The sequence below is a fragment of the Leptodactylus fuscus genome, chromosome 5 (genome assembly GCF_031893055.1).
Source record: "Leptodactylus fuscus isolate aLepFus1 chromosome 5, aLepFus1.hap2, whole genome shotgun sequence".
NCBI classification, from domain to species: Eukaryota; Metazoa; Chordata; class Amphibia; order Anura; family Leptodactylidae; genus Leptodactylus; species Leptodactylus fuscus.
In genome coordinates this window covers 193758821-193777695 of record NC_134269.1, presented here as the reverse complement: position 1 = coordinate 193777695, position 18875 = coordinate 193758821, and the positions used below count along the sequence as shown (strand labels likewise).

Genomic DNA, 18875 nt, shown 5'->3' with positions numbered 1-18875 from the left:
GTAGTAAAAAAGTTGTACAAAGCTGTGTTAAATGAAAATAAAGTTGGTGCAATGTGAAAAATGTTGGTGTATAGGAATGTAATGCATTGAAAAGTTTTTTTTAACATGTTTTAAATGTTTTGGTGTTATAGAATACGGAGGTGGGTGTGATTCCCACATCAGTATACAGGGCAGGTAGACACACCTGTACTTTAGGAAGCCTGATGAAGTGCGTCTAGCACGAAACAGTCGTTGCTTCATTGTCTCTGCATTCCATTTAATCCATCTCCGATTGTGTATGCTGTCTAAGTGCCATTTTTTAATGATGACGAATTAAAGCTTGAAAATTTTACTTTTGATTGGTGAGTGCCCTGTTTCCCTTTACAATTTTTTGCCCAAGACTTTTTTATATAACCTTTGAACAGTGAGCACCACCTATATACCACATCACTTTGCCTGCTATTCATACCTTGTTGCCGTATATACATTGAGGTGTTGTATTTTAACACAAAACGGTGCCACTACCTTCATATATCCTCTTAGGCTATGTTCACATGTACGTAGTTGTGACTGTCGCACATTTCATCAAAAATTGCAGCCTGCAAATCTATTTCCCCATCAAAACATTGGACACGCTGGCAAACCCAAAAGGATATCACTGCAAGTCATCAGGATCTGTAATAGAAGGTCACGTCCACTGCACAGTGTATGGGTCCATCTCCTTACAGCTCTGTACAGGTCTGAACAGCTGATCAGTGGAGTTGCCGGCTGTCAGGTTTCCACTGATCTGATAATGATCCCCAAGAACAGGTACTAAGTATTAACTTCTGAACAATCCCTTTAAATTTATTATGGCCAGAACTACAGAGTCAATTTCAACTTGTGTCACTTGTACCTAGCTTTGGGGCACTAGCAATACATTTTTGTTCCACATACTATATAGTATATAGAGCATTGAAAACCTGCATACAGCTCCCTCTAGTGGTGACAGAAGACAGAATGTTATTTTTAAGAACCAAAATTGTACTGTCCAATGACCATGCATGACTGTGACGTACACTGACAAATACTGCAGACTGACCAATTTCATTGCTGGTTAGTTGATGTGGACCCCTAAAGGTCATCTCCCTTACAGATGGTATGCCTTATTGCTTGTTTAGTTTGTTATGTATAACGTAAAGCAGAATGGTTTTTGCTCAGCCATACACTTGAGACAACAGACTTCAGACAACAGCCTAGGGTATAAAGATGGTTCTGGGAGGATGAAGTGGCCGTCTTTTGTGCCAATAGGGAGCAGTACTGGGGATCCTGGAGCAAGTAGGAATGCCACCCCAATGCAGTGGAAGTCTCTCACCACAGGAACCTGCTGTGGATCAAAAGAAGGGTTTACAAAAAAAAAAAAAATTCTAAAAAACCAGGAGTATGCCAGTAGACATTAGCCAAAGAAAAAAATCTTCAAAATAAGAAATATTTCAATGTTACTATGGGGTCGGTGCTTTATTAAAAATTCAGGTTATAGCCCAAGAGTCTAAAGATGTTGCTGAGAGTTGGAGAGGAGATCTTTTGTACTAATAGGGTGTTGTATGGGGCAGTCCAAGAGCAAGTTGGTATGCTACCCCAATGCAGTATAGGAGACGTAGTCTCTGATGACAGAAATGTACTGCAGGCCAAAAAAAAAACCTGAAACACTAAAAAATATCTGAGATGCTTTATTACAGCGATTATAGGGGCATCAGAAATGTATTAAAAAATTCACAAAAGTGTTGAAAGACCCCTTAAAGTCTAAGCAGGGGTACTGGAGCTTTGGTTCAGGGGAAAAAAATGTACAGCCTGGTGTAAATTGGTTGAGACGCCATCTAATCTAACTTCAAGATTAACCCTTAACTAGCCATAGTTGAAGAAATCTACTGATTAACCAAGAGTATTCCTGTGGTCCTTGAGCTAGAAGATCTCCCATGACTACTCTCTAGCAACGCTACAGAGGCCTAAACATGTGGAGGACGCGGGATAAATAAACAGGGACCCGAGGGGGGTGAACATTCCTGTTACTTGCTCCCATTCTTTCCTTGTTGTTCACATTTCATTTTGATGTATGGAAAGGGCTGATGTCGGAGGAAAGCTGAAATCCCTCTTGTGTACGGTGTATTTTTATCTGCATGAAGTTGGCCTCATTCTATTTCCAGCCGGCAGTCTCCCTCCCACACTCCTCCGCTACATCTGGAAACAAAAGGACCAAATTCAATTAATGTCATCTTATTATAGTTCCAGCTGAAACCCATGGATAGGAAAACCAGATTCACATCTCAAGAAAATAGATCTGCTTCTATGCAACTGGCGAGGAGTTCGATGTCCGCGGACTTCATGGCCAAACATGTCATAGTCACAAATGTCAAGTACAACATAGAGACATGAAGCCATATTGTTGTAGCTTATTACAACCATTTACATCCAACCTATTCACATTTTGGCAAAATAAACAAAAACATCTGATCTATGACATTATTGGACCGTGGGCTATACAAAACATGACTGACACTTTCTTCATTCATGTTTATGGGGCTGAATGAAGACGGGCACCTGACAAAGAGGGTCTGTATCAGTCTTTTGATGTCCGTTGCTCTAGTCTCGGTCTCGTGAAGGATGACAGCACCGGACATTAAAGAGCAGCTTTCATATTCTAAGAGATGGGCAGCGAAGATGTTAGGCTGTAAGGCTTGTCCTACTAACAGTGGAGGGCTATCAGTGCCAAAACTAATACTGAATTCAGCACATTGCCTAGTGGTATATAATACCGCCCATCTCTGAAGACATGAATGGGCCTCTTTATAAGAGGGTAGTGTGAACCCACCTTTAGAGCAGGACATGTTTTTGGCACATGAGGTCAGAAATTTTAGGTATAAACTATGCCAACACATAGATGGTATATTCTAGAATAGAGATATATAAAGATGTGCCAAATTTCTTATCCAACCTCACCACTGTAATAAAATAGGCCCACTGTAAGACTGTTTAAATGCACCGGATACAAATCAGATAGGATTAGTAAATCGGGGACATTTCCATTCAGTTTCTGGAGGTAAACATCTTGAAATTGTGAAAAACATAATACAATCGTAATTCTCTCAACTAGGCATGTAGTGATATATCTACGCACGCTCACACGCACACCCACACAACGTACTGGTTAACGCTGAAACAAAGCAGTTAATTAAAGCAGCACTCTGCCAAGCTTTCCCAAAAACGCTTTGTAGAACATCATCCTCCTTCATCCTCGCACTCTTGTTTTCTGGCCAGACAAAAGCTTCTGGTAATGTGCCAGAGCGGAGAACTCGACAGGTTTTCGCTACTGAAACAACTTGTCTAATTTCGGATTTTCAAAAATGCAAAACATCGCTGCAGCCTGTTGACTAAACAGAGACAATTGCGTTACATTGAAGTCAACTCATTACTGGAAAGGAGGAGGACGATGTCCTCAAGCATAAGGAAGGAGGGAATGACATATGGAATGGCCAAATTCACTGTAATCTGTGCCATACAAGACATGTAAAAATGTCAACAACATGCCCAAGTTATTTCCACATCAACATGGTGGGATGCTATACCGAAAAATCAACATCAAAATAAGCCTCTAATTTAAGTGTCGGATCTAGCCACCAAAGACAAGAATATCCTGCCATGTTTTTTAACTCTAGACCTATTCTACAACCTCTAGTCTAATTCCCCAACATCATAACAGAAACCTCAATAAATACCACCAAGCAGAGACATTTTCAGCATCGAGTCTGAAGGGGGGTCCTATGGGTCCATTTAACAGCACATTCGTTGCCAGAACCTGATAGATTCAGAGCTACAGCCTTCCACCACAGACCAGACTTTGGATGTCCTTACTCATCCCCATGCTCCGGGATTGGATACACTTGGTTAACATTGTTTTGCTTCTTAACCCTTTCCCACTGGTGGCATTTTTTCGATTTTCAATTTTTGTTTCAAGCTTTGTTTTTGACTCCCTGCCTTCCAAACCCCATAAAGCAGCCTGTCATACAAATGAATGTCAGACAAGCCTGGGACCCTTCAATAGGCTCCCGGCTGTTATGGTAACAGATCCTACCAAAAATGGAGGTGTCCATAAGCCTCCAGGAAAATGGCGCCTTGGCTCCAACCCAAGTGAATGCTGAAATGCAGCACCATGTACAGCCAGTCAGCCAATATACAAATGTACAGCACTGAAGAGCCTGCGGCCACTTCCAAGGCCAGAACAGCTGCCGATCTTTAACTGATAACCTATCCTAAGGAATCGGTCATCAGATGTATAGCCTGGAAAACCCCTTTAAGCCTTTGTTTGTTTCATTTCAAGATGGCTGGCTGCTGGTTCATTTGTGTGACTGTTAGACAAGTCATTCTACATCTTATCCTGCACTAATGATTAAATTTTTTGCAGAAAAAACACAAAAAATCAGTGGAAATCCCCTTTAAAATTGTGTTGACATACAAATTTAGAGACATTTTCACAGTCCACTGTACAAGTCACCACAAGCGTCTAAAACTAGACCTCATGTCCCATGGGTATGACACGTCTACATGCGGCACACACAGGATGTGGGGAGCAGTTTGGCCTCTTCTTGTCTATTTCCGTACTATACACCTACCATAATGTTACTGTCGCTAGTCACTTTTTTAGTGTGTATGACCTTGTGCATAAGAAACAAAGGTTACAGGTGCACGATACAGTATATGCAGTATATACTGGTATATACTGCTTCTGCAGGAAAATACCGGTAAAAACCAAGATCTCCACGTCAATACTGAAATTATAATACCTGACGCCGATGTGCGAACTACACCGAGCCATTGCATAGCAACAGCACAAGGAAAAACAAAAGAGACACCGAGCGCTTTAAGTGTTATGGATAAGTAACAAGTAGTAAAAGATTATTGTAAGATTGATAGGATGATCATGGGATAGGATTGATAGGATGACTGGTAAAGAAGTAGTATGGAGACCGGAATATCCAATGAAGACTAGATTTATTGAAGAATAAAAGCCAGATACGTCAGCCCAGATGCAACATTCATCTGGCCTGACGTATCTCGCTTGTTTTGCACTTGAGAAAGGGGTGGGAAAGCCCGAAACGCGTTGTATTACTCTTATTCTTCAATAAATCTAGTCTTCATTGGATATTCCAGTCCCCATACTACTACTTTACCAGTGGGCGCAAATTTCCACTTCAGTACGAACCCTTGGTTCTTGGTTTTATATATAGCAATAGCACAAGCGGTGACAACAGGAAATTTCCACCACACTGTGTGTCCTGCTGTTGTCACAGAGTTCCTGCAGATCCCCTATAGATAATATATGGGGATCTTTACACATCTACCTCTCCCTGAAATACTACATAGAGAGCAAGTGATGATAAAGGATCACTAGGTGGAATATACTATACTAGGCACGACAGTTTTCGTTTGCAACAAGGCACTTTTTGGCGCAAGCAGATGATGTAAGGTTACTACCAACCGGTCACCTTTACCCACCAAGCAGCAGGCTGGAGTTCACACATTGCTTGTGACATGAATGCTGCTGCGTACTTGCAGTCTGTAGCCTCTGCAGTGCCTACAGCGGTCTCAGCCATTTCCTTGCACAAATGAGAAAAATCTATATACGATAACTATAAATTCTGATAGACAGGATCTGGCTTGTCCTCCCTATGTAAGATGGTGGACAGGAACAGGACAATTCTCTTTTGAAATGGTGGTGTCTCATTCCACTTCTTGGTCACAAGACTATGCTTTATGCTCTATGAACCTGCACCCGGAGTGGAGCGGAGTGAATAGAGGCAGCGCACCTAGACTTCTGGTAGCCAGGTACTCTATACAAAGCTAAATGTTGGGACTATGTTGGGACTATAGGGGAGCTGATTTGGTAATATAGCTCATTCAGAGCAGGGAATTCCTGAATAAACTGTCTCTGTTCCTGCATTACCCCCTGTTAACCTCACCAATATGAAAGAACTTCATGTATGAACTCCATGCAACTGCATATAGCCCCATAGAGGCAAAATCCCACACAAATCTATGGGTCTTGTAATATGGCTTCTTCCAACTCAGAGATGATACAAAGCCATGATATGCCCCTGTGCATGTGGTGGTGTTGTCAGGAAATCTTGACATCTACTCCTACATTCAATTACTATACCCAATTCCTTAATATTACTTATTCTCATCTCTTAGTTGTAAAACAACCCTACAAAGTTTATTCTGACTCCGATCTGGTTCCATTGTGCTGACATAGCACCAAATTCATGGTATGGCAGATACTACTGATGCCCAATGGACCGCACTACAGATTATAAAATTATATATATATTTTTAAAAAAAAAAACACACATACATGCATACTATATATTATTTACTTATTAAAACCCCATTATATATCTATCTACGACTATTCCCAAGTGATGAACTTTTCCTTTAGCGCCATTTATCACATAACACAACAACCAGCTATAAATAGAGTGCAGCACGATCGTTTTCTTCACTTTGCTGCTGACAAGCGCCGGAGCCTAATAGATAACGTCACCATGAAATCCAAGTATACCAGTGGCTGTGAGCTGACCCCTTACATCTCCCAGTGCCACCATACAGGATGAGCAGCCATCTGCTCTAATAACATCCAGCAGCTATGCTGCAGGGTACAATGTAAATGCAAATACTGGCACCATAACACTATGACAATGCTAAAAAGGACAACATGAGTTTTTCAATTTTATTTAAATTCCCCTATAAAGCACGAAAAATAAGGCATTTCTTTTGGCAGATTATTTTAGAATAAGTCATCTTGTTTGAGGTCTTCAGGGGTTTTTCAAAAATTTGTCAGAAACAGTGCCACACTTTGTCCACAAGGTTTTGAGTGGTATTGCAGCTCAGCCGCATTGAAGTAAATAAGGCAGAGCTGCAATACCACACTCAACCAGTGGACAGTTGTGGAGCTAATTCTGGTAATAAAAAGAAGCCATGTTCTGATGCCGTACAACTCAAAAGTAACTTGAAACTTTAGAGACGCTTTAAGCTACCAAAGTCATGTAACCTATGTCTATAGTGTATGGATGGAAGTCCTTGCCTCAAGTGTCCGCATCACTAAGAAAGGAACTGGGATATCACTTATTGCTTGGACTCAGTGGTCACGTGCGGCAAGAACTTACCCGGAAGCAGGACTGGACCACAGTGGGAGACACTGGATCAAGGGGGACAAGCGAATATTGTTTTTTTTTTTTGTTTTTTACCTTTCCCAAACTTCTTGGCAAAAACTGTATATCCTGGACAACACCTTTTAGGGTAGCCATATAGCCAATGTGCCAACTACTGGCTTTCTTACTGCTGAACCCCTTGTGATGATCTGTTATCTGCCAGTCAAGTCAATAAGCGACCATGCAGTAAATTGTTGGACTGAATTCTCCAGGAAGATGCATCCAGACAACCCCTAAAAAATGAGCTTCATGCCTTCAAGATAAATAAGACATATAAGACATGCTGTGAAATCCTTATTCTCACGGCAGTAAACAAAGACTGCTGCCTTCCTGGATTTTTGTCTTTGCAGGTATTTTGCATTCCAAGACTGACAGAACAGAAAACAAAAAAAGGAAGACTGTCAAATTACTTACAGCGAGTGGGAGACTGCAGAGCGTTTGGGACACGTGACGATCACATGCCATGTAAACAAATGCACCATATGCAATGTCTCTGGGATGTCACTGCAGTTGTAGTCGAGGGCGTCCAACTTAAGTAGATGCCAAGAGTTATTCCGTAGTGTCTACAAGTAATTTCTAGTAAATCATGGTAACCAGAGTAACAGAACACATAAAAGCTAATGAAAACATGCGATAAAAAATTAGCTAAATCAGACCAAGTAGTGATCGAACCACAACTGAAATCCTAAAAGCAGTGATATGTTCTATGGTTATCTCAAAGTTATGCTTAGAATCAATATAAAAAAAAAAAAAAAAAAGGAGAGCCTCATTCCACAGCCGAGTCAGCCGCGGAATCTGCTGCAAAATATGGCAGGTCGCTTCTTTTTTCCACTACTAGCTAACAGAAAAGATAAACGAGCAGCTCCCACTGAAGTCAATGAGAGACGTTTATGGCAGAGGATATTGAGGTGGATTCCATGTAAAATCCACTGCAAAAAAACTCCATGTGAACAGACCCTTAGGGTCAACTGAATCATTATGTTTGTTAATATACAAACAAACTCTTTGAAGCAACGAGGGCATCTCCATTGCTCCAAAGCGGTAAGGGGCAATGCCTCCTTGTTCCAAACAACCCATCGTGACAAAACTAGTAATATCTTGTCTAGGGTTGAGTGATTGGGATCGGAAATGTTCGGATTCCGATCGGCGACCGAGTAAATTTCACGAACGGAATTCCGATCCCGATATTTTCGGGCGGGATCGAGATCGGAAGTTATTTCCCACAATGCTTGGCTATTGGCCAATCATTGTGGGAAAAGCTTAGCATCCATAGGAATGAATGGAAGCGGCCGGCTGTTTAACCCCTGCGTACCGGCTGCGTCCATTCATTCCTATGGATTTACCGCAGCCTGCCACTGTTCTGCTTCGTCCCTTTTTTACCTTATACTCAGCTGAATATACGGTAAAACAGGGACAAAGCAGAAGAGGGGCAGGCTGCGGTAAATCACTATGTGCTGCACTGTTGTGAGAAGGACAAGGCAAGTTCGCGAGTAGATAGATACAACTGTACATTGACTTGTCTATCTACTAGACAAGTCAATGTACAGTAGTATCTATCTGCTCGCGAACTTCGCTCAATTTACCTGCACAGAAGTGCTGCCGCTGCCCTCTTCGGGTCCGGTCCTCTCTCCTTCACATGCCTTCAGAGCACCCTGTGGCTTAGGAGAGTGTGGGCGGGTACTGTGAGAGGAGACGTGATGCACTCACATCTCCCTGCCCACACTCTCCTAAACCACAACAAGCCCCGCCTACTTCCATCATCTCTAACATTAGCCTAGGGAGGTGGCGGCGCTCTGAAGACCTGTGAAGGAGAGACCAAGACAGGACCGGACCAAGAAGAACTGGGAGCGGCAGCGGATCTGTGCAGGTAAGCAGACACCAGGGGGGATTTTTTTTTTTTAATAACTACACAGCGTGGAGTCCAAATATTGTTTCAATTTTTGGACTACATGCTGTGTAGTGAATAGGATCGTTTTTAAAATCCAATCTTCGATTATTAAAAAAATCCCATTGACTTGCATTGGGATCGGAATAGGGATCGAGTTCGAATGGAAAATGATCGGAAATCGAATTTTAAAAACGATCCTGAAATTTCAAGATTGGCTCAACCCTAATCTTGACAAGGAAGCACCAATTCACAAGAAAAAACAAAGTTTAATTCATGCGAACCTAACCTATCTTAGGGGCTATGATGAATAAAGTGAAGAAAAATCGGCATCACTCCTCGAACGATATGAAAAAGATAGAAAAGTGATGAAAAAACATTAAAAAATGCCATTTTTTTCATCACTTTTCTATCTTTTTCACTGCTCTTTTTGTATTTTTGTTAATATGAATTAAAGAATATCTTCAATATCGTCCAAGGAGTGATGCCGATTTTTCTTCACTTTATTCATCATTACTCTTGCTTCATTGTCCAGAAGCTTATCGTGCACCCCTAAATGGACGTCAGATTATTCATGGTGAGCTTCAAATCTATTTTTTTCTTTGGATATCTTAGGGGCTAGTTTGATGTGCCGGGTTCTGGTGATAAGGGTTATTTTGTGAAACAAAACACTTTATATGAATTTTGAAATATTCTGTAGATGCTGAAGGTATATATACCCATAAAAATGTTTAATGCTGCCAGCTCACCAGTTCTCTCAAGCCTCATTGCATCCTCGAGTAACTTTGAAAACCCCCCACTAAACTCTTAACTTTAAAGGGGCTCTATCAAGCTATTCAGGCCCTGCTAATCTTATTTTAACCCCCCCCCCCTTTTAAAACACCCTAAAAACGATTATTCAAATGATACCGTGCACGGTGGGGGTTCTGCACTGTCCGACGTCATCTTGCGTAGTTCTAAGGGGTACTTAGAACTACAACAAAAATGGTGCCGATGCGTGCGCAGTAGTATAATTTGCATATTCGTTTTTAGGGTATTATTTTAAAACCGGGGGGGGGGGGGTGTGGGGGGGTGTGTGTGTGTTAAAATTAGATTAGTGGTACCTGAATAGCCTATTCAGGCATATGTGGGTCACATACAGCATAATTTTGCTGATAGAGCCCCTTTAAACCAGTTCCTAACACTCTGCAAATGTGTACAAAGTCCACAAGCAGTGATCCTAGACATAGCTGTCAACTGGAACCAATAAGGATATGGTCACGTGGCCCCATGTACTTCCACAACATTCCTCATATATCTGAGAGCTAAAAAAAGAACACCTTGTTTACACTGGAGACGCCTAGAAGAAAGTGGGAGGAGGACTGCAAAAACAGGACCGAGATCCAGGAAATATTTTCAGAAGTTGATCTGTCCCTTGTCACAAAAAGTAAAAATATAACAGACTGCAAAATAAAGAAATAAACTACTTATACTGTCTCACAACATTGCACTGAGGGCATTGAGAAAAGTGAGTGTCGCTATACCTAGTGGAAAAATAAACTACTGTAGCACTCTAAGAATAAAAACTTTGGAAATACAGAATACCCCATAGTCAGTACAACAAAGACCAAATGGCTGCTACCACAGAACAATAGCTTGCTCTTATATTCATCACAGCACGTTTTGTGCAAGCCCTAGTACCAACTTAACTTCTCCTGAGCACAATAAATCCACAATAAGAGTGTGCAATGGTCTGTACCAACAAAGTACATATAGGACAGTAACAACTATACAGTAACCTGGCCATACTGGGCAGAAGTGCATCTCCTACAATCTATAGAATCTAGAGAGCAATGTATGGTTTACCGCAAGCCACATAATTCTGGAAATTCTTCACTTGCAGCTCCTAATCCAAAAACAAACATCACCCATGAATCCTTCGAAAGGATAGAATGCTCTGAAGTACTGGGAAGGGGTTAAAAGTGTAGCTGCTGAGTTGAAGGTACCTGGCAGCAGACACCTCTAGGGGACAGGGGAATTAGGGGGCTGTCAGGGCTGCTCAGCTCCTCCTGCACACTGGATACATTTAGCAGACCATGGAGTTTTGTTCAATCATTAACCTATCCCCCAAGGTCTTGTCTGTAAAAGCTGCAGGATTTGTTCCGGACTCTCTTCTGCAAATTTTGTACATGGACAGAACAGACCAAGGCCAGCAATTCCATTACTAGTAAATATACTAAAAAGAGCAGAAGGAGAAGAGTCGTTGAAATAGTCATAGCTCTAATATTTGCAATAACAGGGCGACACAACTACTGCGTGTTGGGCATAAATGCCCAAACAAGTTGGAAAATTAGGCTTGACTACCACTGTGCATGCCCACCACTCAGCAGTGAAGTCGTCTGAGATGTGTTACTGAGCCTGCGGCGCATGTGCACTGATTAAAAGTAGTCAGGGTTCAACACCCTGCTCAACTTAAAGAGGACCCCCAACAAGTACAGCTCTTTTCATCATTTAATAAGTGCCCACTCCATTTTGGCACAGTTGGAATTTGTTCTCTAGCTCCCACCATTCCTGAGCAATCAATGCTGTTAGTTTAGGTGTCTGATAACCATTTATGGGGCTGGATTAATATGCTGTTTCTGGTGACCCTATCCTATCAATCTGCGTGACTGGCTTGAAATGCTGGGTTTTGGTGACCCTAACCTATCTATCTGAGGGGCTGGGTTGATATACTGGGTTTTGGAGACCCTAACCTATCTGAGGATCTGGGTTGATATGTGGATTTTGATAACCGTAACCTATCTATCTGAGGAGCTAGGTTGATATGCTCTTTCTAGTGACCCTAAACTATCTATTGGAAGGGCGGGGTTGATATGCTGGGATTTGGTGAGAGACTCCCTTTAATTTGCGATCTGTTACTGACATACATACAACTACCCTGGTGCTATTTCCGATTATATAGAATAGATAAGATGGTATAGATTTGCTATAGACTCAGTAAAGATACCTCCATGACCTCGAATGACAGGCTACAGTGTATAGGGGAGATGGGCTTCAGGAAAGCTCCCCCCCCCCCCCATTACTATAAGTGCAGTGTACTCTTTTATAGCTCAATTATTATTTTCTGCCATTTTGACTACTAAGATTACGGATTATGTATCTGTAATTTGGCGCCCTTACATAGTACTATATATTCAGCTGACAGGCTGGCTTTAATAGCTTTGTTGTTGTTGAGGAGGATATATCCTACGTCAGCATTTATCTAACCATTTCCAGATAAGATACTAAGCAAAGCTTCTGAACGAATGCAGTTAAGATTGCCAGAGATGATGAAGTAGATAAGATGGTAAACCGTAGGGCTCTTCTAAGGAGAACATCAATACACATTTGCAAATATGACACTCTTTCTGAAGCAATTACAGACCTCTGATGCTGTAGTCTTGTAGGGAATATTATCTGCAATAAGGAAACACACAAGGCAATGGTGGACCCAGGGAACCCCACCTCAACCCAATTGTGCCACTTCCTAATACTGATGCTGTGGTTTGCTTTTCGGCGCCCAAATTGGGCAACAAAAAAGTAGCACTCTAGGCACGATATTGTGGTATGCCGAGTGTAGATCACAAGGATTCCCAAAAAAACACCAAAAATTGAATAAATGTGTCATGTTCTGTTAGCTTAGGACTTATACTAAGTATAAGGGTATGTTCATACTACGGAAAATGAATAGGAATTTGAGGAAGACTAAGCAGTGGAAAGTCTCGAGCTTCAGACTCTACATGCGTCTTTCTGTGATCTCTGAATCCCCTTCAATACAATGGGAGGCAGAATTGAGGTGGACTCTTCCGCTAATTTTGGGGCGGAATCTGTCTCAAAATCAGTGACCGATTCCACTGTGTGAACGGAAACAGTGAATCAGCAAGGGATGCTCCTCTTGACAGAAGTATCCACCATCTTTGGAAATGGTGTTTAGTGCAAAAATGAGAAAATCACATGTGAGCGATTGCAGGCTAGTTGCTGACACATGACTATTAATTGAGAAAGAATATGAAAAAAAATCTCATGTCAGCGCAAAACCAGAGACTCCTCAAACAGGAAGAGGGACCCAAACTGTAGCCAGATGTCACAGGATATTTGGATGACATGGACTAAAACACGTGTTTTACCCACAAAGCATTGTCAATATTAAGTCACAAATACATCCATTGGGGCTCTTCAAAAAAATCAAGCAGTCTGTGTGTGTGGGGGTATTGTTCCTCATAGCTCAGCATCATGGCTGGGCGGTAAGGAACGCCCCATCAGACACTAGAGAACTATGGACAATACTGTCAAGTGGGGTGTTTCTCACAGCTAGACCCCCCCAACTAGACTGTCAGGAACGCTCTTCTGACAGTGAAGAGCTATCGGAAACGGCACCAATAGCTCTTCCCCCAGGGCATATAACAGGAAAGCCGACAGTATGATAAATTCAGCACATTGTCAGCTTTCTATCGGTATATAAAACCGAATGTGCCCGAGGACATGAAAGGTCCTCTTTAACAAAATGAAGTGAATGAAGAAAAGAGGAATCTAAATTCCATCAATATTTGGTGTGACCTTTGCCCTTTGGAGGAGGAGTCCTGGAAGTGATGATATGGCCCCGACAGATCTCACCAGCATCTAGTCTGTCTGGGATTACATGAAGGATTGGAGAAAGCCTACATCCACAGAAGATCTGGGCTTAGTTCTCCAAGATGGCAGGAAAAAAAAATGGTATGCACGGTTTGGCTGGGGTCACCAGACTTTATATTATAAGGGAACTAAGGTTGGCAGTAAATGCCAAAACTGGGCAAATCCCAGTACGGTAGCAACTATATACAAAAACTACACCCATTATAGAGAATACTACTGTATCACATTATATGGCATAATGATTGATCATCTATGTCCCTTCGAATCAGAATGTACACAATGGGACTTCAATAAGATTTTGCGATGCAGGATTCAACTCCAGTAATAATCTTTCCTCCAGACATCTGACCTTACCTGGATGAGTCATGGTTACGGTGTCTTCATTGGAATTGTTGTTATATATGACCACAGCGGTGGCGTTATGGGATGCGGCTCTAAGGATTTTCTCTTTAAAGGTACAGTTTCCTCGCTGCAGAAGGGCAATCCAGTGCTTGGTGTTTGGAGGGACAGGGAAACGTATGTGTGAGTCACAACCCTGTCTGTCTGGAGCTGCAGAGATAAAAGGAAGAGGAGTCAATAAAGGAAAATGAAACACAGTGTCAATGAAGTTATCTGTATTAATCTAGGACTAATGGCGGTCACATGGCGTCCCAGCCCCAGAGCAGGTGAAGTCTAAGAACTCATGCACACAAATGTATTAGATTTACGGTCCATTAATACTGATCGCACACGTGAACATGCCTACGTTGCATCTGGAAAGTCGTATATAAGATTTCCTACACACAAATGCGGACAAATATAGGACATGCTTTAGAATTTGCAGACCCTTCTATAGCCAGACGCATGTCGGTTGTGTGTATAGGCCCATAGAAATGTATGGGTCCGCACTTTTATCCACAATGGCTGATCCACAGTTGCGGATACAATTACGGTCATGTATATAGGGCCTAAGTAAAACCACTGGTGACTGCAACTCAATGGATTAAGATGTCAGCCTAAATTTCAGAATTTGACCCCCTATGTAATATAAATGCTACAGAAAGACATTTTAGACCATAATCGCTTCCATCTTTGTGCCTAGAATGACCCTTTCCTCTCCCACTATAATTGTGCACAGAACTCCATAAAGACTTGATCTGACAACTTTGTTATGAAGGAACTTGGACGGCATCTGCACGGACCTGACCTCAACCCTGTCTGTCCAAGGCCGATAAGGTACAATAAACTCTCAGTAAAAGCCAACCCGCCCCTGTTTTCCTCCATGAACCAGTAAGAGATAGTCATTTTCTATGGCGTTGCTCAGTGAAGCTTTACGTTGACTGTATTACTAGACGCACGGCTACTATTTCAGCTCTCGGACTGCTGCACAACCTGGCTTCATACATGAATACTAATATATAGCATCTCACAGACAGGTTCACAATGCTTTCTCTTACCCAAGAGCTACATAAAAAAAATGCATAAGAATTTGTCTCCTGCAAACACTAGGAAAAAAAGGACCCCTGACCTATTTCCCATCTCACTAACCCAAAAGACCCCGCAAATGTCAGGGACAAGAGGCCTCCTGCTGCCTAAGCTTTAATCTAATTTCCCTATTCCGGATTCACATGAATGCCAGGCCTAATGTAATTGAAAGCACGTAATAGAGCTCTGAGGGATGGCAGAACATACATAATCCATATATACAACCACTCATACTCCATACGTATCCAGCACTTCCGTACAAGCTTACATGCTCCATGTATTACCCATAAATATAAGACATATATGTGTATGTCGTACATACCCTATACATAATTTACAAGGTATAACATGCATGCATACATACTGCATACATTGCCCATGCAAACTGTACAAACATATATACTATGCTTACAATCATATATACTCCATACACTGCTCATGCATACTATACAAGCATATATACGGTTTACAAAAATATATACTCTATACCAGGCATATCAAACATGCGGCCCGCATGCAGCCCTTTACAGGCACATCTGCGGCCCGCACAAAAGTCTCAAACTTTGTCTCTAAACTTTGGAGACAAAGTTTGAGACTTTTGTGCGGGCCGCAAATGTACAAAACTCACGATCAGCACTTGGAAAGTGAGCGGTGGATTGGGGCGGCCCTGCTGGACGCAGCACTGCTCCAGCGGCCGCCCCTCACCCTTCGCAGAGAGCAGGTCTCCCTGCCTGCTCCGCTCCGCCCCCTCCTCCCCACACGCCGGGTGACGTGGCCACATAATCAGGCCCGCACCCGACATGTGCCTGCGTCCTACGCGGTCTCACAAGACCGCTGTGCAGGCTGAAGAGCAGAAGCAGGTAAGCTTCTGCAGAAGAAATTGTGATTTTTCAAGTATTTAACCCCTATCCTACGGTTAGGGGATAAATACTAGATTTATGATGATGGGGGGGTTGGTTGCTGGGGGAGGGGGTGCTGAGGGAGGGGGCTTTTTGATGTCTGTCTGGCCCTTCCTTGGGCTTGAGGACTGTTTTTTTTTATCCCACCCACCTTGTAATTCTTTCACTTGGGGGTTAATTGGAGCATTACAGTCTGTAATGCTCCTATTAACCCCCAAGTGCAAGAATTGCAAGTGGGTGGGAAAAAACAGTCCTCAGGCCCAAGGAAGGGCCAGACATCCAGAAGCCCCCTCCCCCAGCACCCTCCACCCCCCAGCACTGTCTGCCAGCTTTAACTGAGGTGCCATTTTACCAGCAATCACAGGCACCCAGAGCAAGATTCGGGGCCTGCGTGCATTTTTATGGCAGCCGGGAGCCTTTTGAGGTTCCAGCCTGTCATTCTATACTTTCTATTGTAGACTACTCTATGTAGCCTGCAATAGAAATGCCGGATTTTTGCGATGCATGGTATTAGTGATCAGTCCCCTAGGCCCTAGCCATTAGCTGCTGTGTGTGGCCCTCGCAACAATCTCTTGTTACTCATGTGGCCCTCGGGGTACAATGAGTTTGACATGCCTGCTCTATACATTATTCCACATGGGCCGTTGCTTCTCTCCTTTTTTTCATATGCAAGACCAAAATGATATTTGGTCGGACACAGAAATGACAATGTCTATTATATGAGGCTACGTTCACACGTGTTAGGCCAGAACAAGAGACAGGCCGACCATTAAAATAGCAGAAAAATAAGCGAAGCCCACCAGACCTCATTGAGTACAATTGGATCTGTCAGGCGTCTGATGTTTTTTAAAATGACAGATGTGAACAAAGAAGTTAAACGCTAGGTTCACGCTAGTATTCGGGGTTTCCATTCTTTGGGTCCGCATGGGGACTCAAAAGACAGAGATTTTATCTGCTTAAAAAGCGGTTACAAACGAAAGCCCGCAAGCCCCATAGCCTAGAATAGGGGTCCGCTGGGTTTCCACTGGCGAAGAAAAAAGTCCTGCTTTCATGATGGAGTTGAACGCTAATATGAATCCAGCATAACCAGGACTAGGACTTTTTAGCCTGCCAAGTTCAATTCCTACGGAGACTCTAACAGAGCTGTGACCGGAGAATTATGGTGACCTGTACAGAGAACTGTGGTACAATATGACCTGGGGCCATAGCTGTCAATCACGCCGCATAGTCCCGCCCATGCAAAGCTGCTTGACACTGTAAATCACAGGAGCAACACCAAAGAGGACAGTATTGAAAAACCTATATTCAGTTGTTGTCTATTATATTTCCACCTTTTGTTAAAAGGAATGAAATGATGCTGTAAAAAAAAAAAAAAGAAAAAAGTACAGAATACAGAAAAATGTTCTAATAATGAAAGAAAATTGTAGGCAACATCTTCTGAAAGCCTCGTTCATGCCGCAACTAAAGCATCAGCTCTGTAAGAAGACAAAAACTCCTCACACTCCATAAACAAACACCGTACGGCATATAATACCGCGCTTTGTTCTTTCTACCTGTCACAAATGCATCGCCTTGGAGAGAAGGGAGCAAAATATCTGAAAATCACTTTACAATTAGATCATGCTGAATCAGAGATGGAGAAGAAAGCCGGCTCCTCGTCTCTTTGTGGCGCCTTCTTTAGTAGTGATTAAAGGGAATTGGATGTTATGGGCAGCGGCGACTAAAGAGCTGATTTGTTTCGTTATTTGATGTTCAGATATTCAATTAACCGTCAAATGACAACACGGCCACTTAGGAAATAACCGTTATTTCAGTCGCTGGCGTTCACAGACTTCACAGGAGAACAATGAGCGCCCGTAACTTAAAACAGATATATCCTGAGCGATTTAAAGGGATACTCCTAGAAAAAGTTGAAAAAAAACACTTATTGCCTGGAATTGTAGAGATGTGCTAAAATTGCACTGATACTTAAAGGGGTGGCCTGGAGGCTGCCTATCTATACGAAAGGCTATAAATATCCAACAGGCGACCCTTCACAGTTCACAGACACTTCCAACGCTCATACTATGCACTGTATGGAACCTGAATAAAATGCCTCCATGCCCTGTATAGTAGTAAGGCATCGCCACTCCAGCTCCGCTCCCATTAATGCCAATGTAAGTAGAGTTTTGGTACCGGTGTTCGCCCACTAAATAGTGAGTGATACCAAGTGCTACCGGCTCCGAGCTTTGCACAGTACAGGTGTCGGAAATGGCCCGTATGCTCCACCAACAGATATTTAGAGCCTATCCGAAGGATAAAAAAAACAAAAAAAATCTGGCCACCACATTAACACATCAACTACTCTGTGGCACAGAACTACAATGGATGTAGAGCATTTCTGTTCTGGATTGTGATTTTTTTTTTGTGAATTTTTTTTTTCTATGGCAATTTTTTGTATTTTGAATTTTATTTTAATCTTCATCCTGGGACATCTGTACTTTGTATAATAAATCTACTATGTTTGATCTGGGCATTAAAGAGTACCTTTCATGTTCTCATCGATGTATGGTATTATATTCCGCAAAAAAGCTGACTGTGCTGAATTTAGAGTCCGTTTTCTAAGTATGTGTCTGATGTCGGGGATATCGGTGCAGTTAATTACGGCACCAATATCTCCCCACTCTCGGAAGGGCCGGCCTTACAGTCTAGTGTCATCTCTGGGCTGTGAGGAACGCTGCCCCTGACAGTACTCTTCCATGGACTTGTAACACCAGG

The 18875-nt window shown here is 42.4% G+C and overlaps 1 protein-coding gene across 2 annotated transcripts in view; it reads right to left on the bottom strand.

Moving 5' to 3' along the window:
* Positions 1-18875, bottom strand: part of RNF130 (ring finger protein 130) — a 159645-nt gene that overhangs the window by 88364 nt on the left and 52406 nt on the right. For both annotated transcript variants that reach the window (XM_075274981.1, XM_075274980.1), the window contains exon 2: positions 14110-14304. In XM_075274981.1, the coding sequence (XP_075131082.1) occupies positions 14110-14304 (195 nt within the window). The remainder of the gene's footprint in view (positions 1-14109; positions 14305-18875) is intronic.